Source organism: Pocillopora damicornis, chromosome 2 (genome assembly GCF_964200805.1).
Source record: "Pocillopora damicornis chromosome 2, jaPocDami1.2, whole genome shotgun sequence".
NCBI lineage: Eukaryota > Metazoa > Cnidaria > Anthozoa > Scleractinia > Pocilloporidae > Pocillopora > Pocillopora damicornis.
In genome coordinates, this window is record NC_142671.1 from 31,674,578 (window position 1) to 31,684,618 (window position 10,041).

General features: G+C 37.0%; 1 protein-coding gene across 1 annotated transcript; it reads left to right on the forward strand.

Annotated features, from left to right (window-relative positions):
* Positions 1-2,825: 2,825 nt before the first annotated feature.
* On the forward strand, positions 2,826-9,373 carry LOC113677102 (serine protease inhibitor dipetalogastin). Its single transcript, XM_027193856.2, has 3 exons — positions 2,826-2,973; positions 4,364-4,780; positions 8,282-9,373. Exons 1-3 carry the CDS (start codon positions 2,922-2,924, stop codon positions 8,935-8,937), a joined length of 1,125 nt encoding a protein of 374 aa, XP_027049657.2. The 5' UTR covers positions 2,826-2,921; the 3' UTR covers positions 8,938-9,373.
* The last annotated feature ends 668 nt before the right edge of the window (positions 9,374-10,041 follow it).

A 10,041-nucleotide genomic window follows, 5' to 3' on the forward strand; every position in this document is an offset into this window, starting at 1 on the left:
TGTTTATGTGAAAGTGGTTATTTTGATAAACTAAGAAGACCAGGCGAAGGAGTAACTTCGAAGAAGGCTTATTACTACTGGAATTTTCTTAATCTAGTATTCAGGTTAAAAGTCTTGGGACACTCCACGTGATATTACTAAAATCGAATTATTCCCCACCCCTCTCTCCCAAACAATGTTAAATTTTGTGCCCTTGTAAACTTTACTAAGACTTGGTGTTTTGTCAGCTTTACCAACATTGTTGGAGGGGGAAGGAGGTGTGTATGCCTAAAGTGGCAAAAAGTGGTCTTTTTTTAATTAATATATTTCGATATAAGATAAGTTTCAATTACTGTCCTTAGGAGTTTTGGCTCCCATTTTAGTCCTATGTAAATCAATGGAAAGTAGGTATTTATTTCGATCGCGATTTTCCGTTTTGAATGTAATCTTGTTATTTCACAAGATATTCAGTGAGCAGCCTATTTTCAAGTTATGTAGCAAATATGATAAACCGAAGATTACAAACAATTTGTTGATTTTGCAAAAATTTTAGAAATTTTCGATTCCTTTGTTCAATATCCTAAATTAGCGTCAGGGATCCCCCGGGTAATGTTCGCAATTTGTGCAGTAAACGAATTAAGATGTACCGAAACTAACCTCACTTATTAGATTTAGAAGGAAAAACGTAGAAAATGAATAAACAAGGCCTTTCAATTCATATTCTACGATAACGAACTGCAAATCCACATAAGAGAAAAAAAACATTTGTAACAAAAGGTTGCCAGTCTAACGGTAAGGAATTAGCGCTTTCTCTTGGAAGCTAAAAGCAGTTATTTCAACAAAGGTAACTTCCTCCAAATCCACCAGTGCGCCATAGTGACGCGTTTCATTACAATTTTATTTATAAAACGAAGACAAGAGTGAAATTCCAAAGAGTATATAGGCGAAAATAGTCAATCTTGACTGACGATTCGTAACCATACAAGCAAATGTGATTTGCAAATATTTTGGCCAAGCTTGGAGAGACCCGTTAAGAAAGTTCACGCAACAATAGTTTATTGTTAAAATGCCGTTGAATCTTTTGCCACCACGAAGCAATCCGAGGATCTGGGGTAAACTGAGTTGAGAGTGCATTTCTGCGAAAGGAATTTTTAAAATATAAGCATTTCTTATCATCCTATTAAATGCTCTTATGCCGCTCTCTCGCCCACTTTGACGATGCCGAAATCACCGACATACCTCCTTCGATAGGTGGGTGTTAATCTTCCTATCATACGCGGATCTTTATCAAGGAAAACCTTAGTCCGCTTATCATAAAAGCTTGCCTCAGTAAGTGATTTAAGTCGTCTATTTTGGCAGTATTTGCTGTGACTTTTTCGCACTTAAAACAAATCGCACAGCTATTCTTTGGGAAACGATAATTTTTAACAAAAATATCGTGACAGAAGTTGAACAACATATTAGTTCAAGTCTTAAAACGATAAAGAAGTGGAAAGCTGTAGTAATTTATTCTATTCTTATCCAAGAGTTGCATGAGTCTAGCTGTTAGGTAAAGAGGAATTTAATGACTTTAGAATCATCCCGAATTCCTTTTGTATTGTCACTTGATCAAATCCAAGTAACTGGCGATCAATAACAGTAAGCTAAGAAAAGCTTAAATCCACCAAGGAACTTCATGTATTTAGATTCCTCGTAAAATTATTTCTCACGTTTCCTTTGCAAGCTTTGAATTTCTTCTTTGATGAGTTTATGAAAATCCATGAATGTTTCATGTTAATAACTTGTAATGAGTTTTTTATGCAAAGAAATTGTTTTTTTTTATTTTCACTGCTGCACAATTCTGGGTTGCATAATAAACATCAGATCCCACTCAAATAAGTTGGCTTTTCGTATCGACAAGACTTGCAAATCATCAGATTTTTGCCGGTTTCCGTTGCTTAATTGCGTTTAACAATTCTCCATGCGGTCTCAGCTCCTGTCTTCCTCGCCAATAAAAATACTTTCTTCTTGGCCTACATGAATGAATATTTTTAACTTAATTTACGACCGGTACATTTTTGTATACCACTTCCTCTAAAACAAGCCAATTAGACTGAGGTTAATGAGGGTAAAAATTTGCGATTAAATCTAAATACACCTATTATTGTTCCCGAAACCCCGATTGATCTACAGTTAATCTGGTGCCTTTGCTATTGCGGATAAAATATGTTTCAAGTGAAGATATAAAGATAAGCAATTGAAGAGGAATTAATCATATTAAGAAATATGTAGAGATCTGTTGTTTCGATTAATGGACGATAATTATTTTTTTCTATCAGTATTGAGTACTTTATAATTGGCTGTCACCTAAAAGCTTATTTATACATGTAAGACATTTATATGTTATTAAACATTTGAACCAACTAAACTGAGAAGACTAAAACTTACATACTGACTTTGAATGGGTTTATTGATACAAAATTATTCTAACTAGGTAAACAACTAAAAGTTAAAACATGCTTTAAAATCTTCGCCATGCAAAAATGAATATAGCAACCTCCTAGTCCATCAAAGATCATGACCTTGAGTTTTTTCTATGGAAAAAATATATAATTAAGAATAAATGAGCGGCATTCAAAATAAGATATTCATTTAAGGTCGAACACAGCATGAAATTGTCTCCGGCAAACTCGATAAAAAGAAATGCCTTCTAATGCCATCGACAGGCATTATCTGTGTTGATCTAATAAAAACGAAACATCTATGGAGTTGGAAGAAGGCACGAGAATTTCATCTTGGTTAATCCCGGTGTAATTGGGTCGGGCCTGTGATTGGATATATATGCCATCGTATATCACTTAGAGATCAGTTCTATTTCTCCAACGACACTGAACAGATCATAGAGAGAGCCTTTCCACCTAACTTTAGACTTCATCGCCCAATTGTTATTCAAGATTGTTAGAATGAGGAAAGTATTCAGTCTACTCTGTCTCACTGCTGTGTTACATCTATCGGGTAAGGAATACGACAGCTTCTTTTAAAACGCTATGCGTACATAACGCGTCGAATTTTGCAGGATTCAAAGCACAAGCTTCTTGCGTCCAGAAATTAATAATGAAATAGTGCTTTTGAAAATTTTCTTGTGGTATTTAGCTGCACAAATACCTTTTCGCTTCACAATTTCGGAAATGTGCTATCCGTTCTGGAAGTCTGCGTAACGGCATTAGACCGAGTAAAAAAAAATATTCACCTCTTACTTGAATTCTATAGCTGCTCAGGAAGTCACTTTACAACACAAAAGGGACGTTTTTTGACATTATTATATTTGAACCATCAGTTTTGGAAACGCAAACTTTTCTTGGGCCTAAAGCCAACAGAAACATGTGGTCGACCTTAAATCTCTTATTTTCGGTACTTGATGCTGATGTTTTGTTTACCTTTGATGCTTATGTAGTGCTTACCTGTAAAAATGCGGATGGTTTTGCGACCTTCAATCCGGTATTTGCTAATTTTATTGTTTAGTCCCTGATACGCAAAAGTATGTTTCCGCAACAAAAGATAAAAATCTTACCAACTAAAAACCTCAACAATTACAGTAAAAGCCCTCACCTCCGAACCTTTATCCTCCACGAGGCTTAAATTTACTCTGTGTAACTCAGAAAAGTTTGTTGACAATGAATTTCTCCACTTTTTATGGTTCCGCTTCATTAACAGAAAAATCGCGAGTGGGAGATCCCCGGAGAAATCTCAGTCCTCCGAAATGGAAAAAATTGTTCCCTTGAAACACAAAAACTCTATTTCACAGAACGAAAGCCCTACCCAGTGTTCATGCTATACGATAGGGAATTTGTAAAAAAAAATGTGATTTCTGATTTGTCGAGGGTCACGTGCTGTAGTTATAGAATTTTGGTTGTCTAGCAGTCGAAAATAATCCGAGATCTCTGTATTTTTTTGCGTTACCTCACTCTGTGATAGGTTCAGAAAACTCGCGCCACTTTCTCCACCAATCACATTCAAGACAAAAATCAATCGCGACATGTAACGTTTTTCCGCGCGTTTTTTCATTGATTTACGATCGCCTCTTTGCAATCCATCTTTTCTACGTTGATTTTTGCGATTACTTTGGTCTTTGTTTTACGACATTTAGTCGAAATGCACTCGAAATATATCCTTTTCCAATGTCATCCTAGGTTCCTACCCGTTTTGCGCGCTATTTTCACGTCATTATTCCTCTCGGCTTTCGTTCCGCCGACTTAAAGGAGGAGGAATAAAAATAATAAAAATAATGATAAAAACAAACGAACAAAAACAACGACAACCGTGTGTGAAAAAGGGAAAATCTTACTGGTGTGATTTGATAATACACGCAGATGCATATCATCTTTTATTTCCTTATTACTTGCAGTTTCCGGAGAGAAGCTGGAACCAGTTAAATACAGAAAATTGTCGTGCGGTCTGCGTTACTTTCTTTGGCCAAGCTGCTCAGACCCTAGCTCCTTGCAACAGAAGGTCTGTGGAAGCGACAATAAAACCTATGCATCGTTTTGTGCCTTCAAAGTCGCCCGGTGCTATGCCAAAAAAGACTACAATACCAAATTAACTCTTCAATACAAGGGGGAGTGTGGAAAACCAGAATCGCCCAGAATGACCTTAACTAAGGATAGTCGGAGAAATGGACCGTTTGGTTGCCCGATTTTAAGAAAGTGCGACGAGTTTAAAGGCGATCTCTCATGTGGCAGCGATGGACGGATTTATATGAATGATTGTCACTTGAATTATACGAAGTGTCGGGGGAAGAAATTCCTGAAGCCCATGCCTTTAGGTAAGCAAACTACTAACTAAAATCCATTCGTTAGAGGACCAATATCATAGGACAAAATACTTCTAGTTTTCCATTTCACCGAGTTCTGAACGTGAATACATGACCCATCTTGGCCGCGTGCGTTTATAATGAAAAAAAAAAAAAAAAAAGGCATAACTCAACCTTATTCGATGGCTCAACATAAAACAAGTGCGGACATTTTGCGCTGGAGTTGTGCAGTATTTTTGTAATAGAAATAAAGAAACGACACAAACGAATGAAAAAAAGAAAGGGAGGAAGAGAGAAAAACAAAGAAGAGACCATCATATACATGCATTTTGCCATGTTTCTTGCTCAAACCTTACGCGCCATTCGGTCTAACCTTTAGATTTGGATTAGGCGCCTGGGTGTTTTTGAGCCTGAACGGTATTCTTTAAATGGAGAGATCATTCATCAGTTTTGGAAACACTTATTGACTTATAGCCCGAAGAAAACCGGCTTCTTCTTTAATTTTTCAAACTCTTTGTTAGATGGAGATAGGTATGTAACCGTCGAAACACATGTGCCAAGTCTTCCTTTCGTTTACTTTCATCAATTTAGCCTACTTGAAATTAGGCAACGAAAGTGCCTAACTCTGTTTCCTTGGGTATGATTATAAAAATCAGAAAGATCATAAGGTACTGAAGAATTTCATAAATTTTTCCTTTCATAATGTCGTTGGCACGAATTCAACGCAAGCTTCTAAATAATTTGGGTGCAGTTTGACATGATGACCCATAAAAAGTAAGTGATGTAATCTCCAATTGAAGGTACATACTAAACATGAAAAAAAAATTTTTGGACCATGTTGTTTAACTTGCCGATTTTACTGCGGTTTGCGTCGTGCCAATGGTTAAACTTACGATTTTTTCTTCCGGGAACATTCTTGCATTTCAATTTCGTTTACTTTATTTGATGGAGTGGTGTTTGTAGAGCTTTCTTGACCAATAAAGAAGACCTAAACTGGATACCTTCTAATCAGAAAGTTATTTTTAGAAGAGAATTCAGCTAACTATGGCTCGACGTTGCTCTGGGGCTCCGGCAATTTCAATGTTTTTTCGACCAGGCTGAATGTCGTTACATAACAGCGCGGTCAACTCGAAAATCCAAGGATCACGTTTTATTAAATTGGATGGGCGAAATTTGCGGACGATCCCTTTCAGAGCTTACAACGATCTGTTTACAGCATGAGATTACCTCTAATACCTCTTGCTCTTCACTCGTTCTGAATTTTTGGCGTAGTTCTTCTACAGTTTGACCCCGTACCGGTTTGAGTGTCAGCCATCTTTACAATGATGTTGTATGTGGAATTTAGCTGGGCGGCGTATAATGTTGAAATGTAAGGTGGCTCTTCGAGAATGAAGCATTAAGCGTGCACAAAATTTCCTTGCGTTGTTTTTCCGGCACAAACTAAACCCTTTCCAGTGTTAAGTGTAATCAGCGTGTCCGTAATTGATTAATGACAATTCGCAGATAAGGGTTTTTCAAATGGTACTACAACATGGTATTTCGACGCACGCTATTCCTACAGCATCTTGTAAGCCAATAATGATTATTCCGCAGGACTGCTTTTTTTTTTTTTTTTTTAACTGAGTCCTTAGAGTCATGTAAAACTTTTAATTTTACCTCGGCTTACAGATTGTTTATTGTTTAATTTTAATCCAGGTTGGAACTATTTTGGGAAGGATATTTTGAAATGATATTCGAAGACAGTTTCTTAGAACCAAATTCATCAAAATGAGTTTTCGGAAGAGGAAACATTTAAAGGGCGCTTAACAAAGAAAATACAGCATAAGAAGGGTTGTTATTCGGTGCAAATATCTCGAAAATATTTGCTGTTTTGTCTCTGGTTTCTGTCGAAGAGGTGAACATCGCGTGACACTTGAAGCGATCCTTGAATGTAACTAATTGGAATCTTTAATCAGATTACGTAATGCTTGCTAACGACACTTAATCTCTTGGACTTGATTTCCGTTTCTTCACCTTTGCAACGAGAAACGCAGTGGTGGCTGCGAGAACAGCGAATGGACCGCTTTATGAAGAGAAGCTTACGATGACAATGATAGTAAAACATTTATGCAACGCATTCCCCATATGAATATGTTCTGATGCCCTTTACAACTCTTCGGTGGGGGACTCTGGCTGGATGGCATTCTGCAGTTTACAATTTCTGAAAGGGAATTTTCCAAATATACCGTCTAACCGTTTGCAGACGTCTTTGCAAAGGCAGCTCATTTTCAGATATTTCAAGACCCTGAGTGTTGTTCCGTTCTGAGCTCGAGCCCTCGATTTTTCGCACGGCAGTACGGCACTCTACAATCTGAGCCTACAAGGTAGCGCTTTTCCAAATTCGAATAGAAGAAACAACAAAACAAAAATAACGCTTGGGCCTCATCAGTCTTAGATAATTCACACCAACCTGAGTAAATTTAGATCCCTTGCAAGACCCGTACATTAAAACTGATGAGAAAATCTGAAGTTGGCAATTTTTACGACGAAACATGCATGTGTCAGGAAGCAAGTTCTTTACCTCGCACATACCCATACGCTTCTTTGAAGAAGCTCTTCCGGTTAAGATGAAACGGCCACAGCATTAAACTTTACTATGACGGATTACCACATAGGACATGAGTCATAAGGAGTTAAAAATCTCTTGAAAAAACTGACTTTGATTGCTGACATGATTTCTTAGAAAGTGGGCAGAAGCGTTTCGATTTTGCACTGTACATTCGCTATAGTCACATTTCGCTTTGTTGAGTTGTTAACTAACAAGCAAGATTTTAAAACCATTCAATTTTCCTGTGTCCCTTCAGCAGTCAAACGTCTTGCATGTGCGAACATTTAAACGGCTGTTTGTCCTTAGAAGCGGCCTGGCTTTCGAGAGAAACAACTTTTGGCACAAACCAGTCTGCCACAGTCTTATAACAGTCTACAACTTTTTTGATGAAACTAAAAAAAAGTAAATCAAAAGAATACCTGTTGAGAAATAAACGTTCCACGTTTTCCTTAAGTTGGTTGCCTTTCGTATGTTTCCATGAACGTTTTAATTCATTATCGAATATTTTGCTTGACAGCGGGTTATATTTTTCTTGAAAATTTTGAGCGGGAAATTGCGCGCGGCCGGGCAAAATTGACCCATGTGCGCATGCCCCAAGTTTGACCGCAGTGTTTGGATGTGACAGTTAAATTAAAAGGTTTTTTCCTGTTTTGACAGTGGTAAATATGTTTTCAATTCATTCCAGCTTTCTCACGGAAACTGCTGCAATTTTAGAAATTCACATAATTGTTTTTTATCATTGTTATTTAATTATTTAAAACAATATTTACAAATTTCAGTTATAACATTACTAACATAACTTGCAAGACTAACACAATTTACAAAGCTCAAATATGGGTTTTTATAACAAGATATGATATTTTTGCTACTAGCTGCTGTAGTCAGAATGTGTGATTGACGCAAGTGTTATTGTAAATTTGTTTCAGGTTTTTGTCAAAACTCCAGAAAATTCCTACCTGTTACATCTTGCCCCAGATATTGTCCGACCAGTTCTCGACCCGTGTGTGGTACGAATCGTAAAACGTATGAAAGTATCTGTCATTTAGACAGAGTCATTTGTGCATTGCGGAAGGAAAACAATGCTTCTCTCGCTCTGTATTACTTTGGAGCATGCAATTCACCGGCCACACAAGAGCCTTGCCCGAAATTGGAAGAGTGCAAATCTGCGCCGAAGAAACCCGTGTGTGGGTCCAATGGAAAAACGTATTCAAGTTTATGTCACTTACGTGCCGCAATGTGTCTCGGGAAGAGGCCAAAAGATCATAGAGCGTGCCATGCCGCTTGCACATTGCCAAATAATCCCAAGAAATCTCCTGGAAAGAGCCCACAAGAATTAAAGGCGTGCATTGATACTTGTGCATTGAAAAATGCCGATGAGAACCTTAATTTGCATTATTTTGGAGAATGCAACGCCCCTATTAACCTAAAGCCTTGCCCAAGTAGGCAGGAATGCCGCATACATGGGCCGAGAAAACCCGTATGTGGTTCGAATAGAAGAACATATCGGAACTTGTGTATTTTTCGTGCATCATCGTGTCGCAAGACGAAGCCACTTAAGATTTTATATGAAGAGATTTGTTAAAAAAAAAAATTATAAAATTAAGAACAGCGGCCAACTTATCTTTTTAAAAAATAACAGTTTACATATATCAATAAACCATTTCTGCGTGTCATAAATTTATCTCAGTAAGGCCAGGCTCAAATCCTTTCTTGTGGAAATGCATCAATTTTGTTGTACCCCAGGATTTACGTAATGAGAGACATTCTAATAATTTTAAATCAGTGTTGAAGAGCAATCTCCTTAGACTTGCTTTTAATTAGATCTTACTTTGTGTAATGTTTATATAAAATTAGTTTTTCATTTGCTTTTAATATGTTAGATATCTGAATTTGCAATATACTCTTTTGATATTTTTTGATAAATTGAAATGTGTTAGTATTTTATGTAATTCGAATTTGATCATATTAATATGTTAGAATTGTGCACTATAAGTATTAAACTATTATTATTACTACTATTGTTATTGTTATTATTATATTTAAAGGCTTCACCCTCAGCCTTTTTGCAAAAGTAGAGATTTAGGAATCTCGGAAAAGGCTTGTTGCTAATCGTTGTATTCCTAATCTAGACCCTCTCAAAACCGCCATTTACGCAAGCAACCTTCTGAGGGCCTTGCCATGGAGGGGGAATTCGAGATGTCACGATAGCGGTGCTTCAGAAACTTCGATATAAAAATGAACTTCCATTTCGCTTTCGCATGTCGCGATGTTAAGTGCGAAGAGCTTACCTTCTCTATCAATGAAAAACTTTCCTTGTGGTATAAGGTGAATGTGGCGTCCTTTTAAAAACTAGGAAACATATGGTGATTTTACGTTGCTGTTTGAATAACTGAATTTTAATTTTAAGTTTATTCTCCATTTTACAGAGAGTTTAAAACAAGATATAAATATATCACTCTTGATCGCACTACGTAACATCACCTAAAATCCCGGAAGTAAACCCCTGAATTCTTGCTTGTTCCAAATGTTCAGAACGAAAAAATGTAACAGGAAAGTCCGTGAAGGGTAAAACGTTCTAAATTTTTGCAAAACCATAAAATTCAATGACGTTTCATGACCCTTTTCAGGACACCTTAAACGTTTTTACCACCTTAGATGAAGAAGTCGGTTTCAAAACGCCACAACG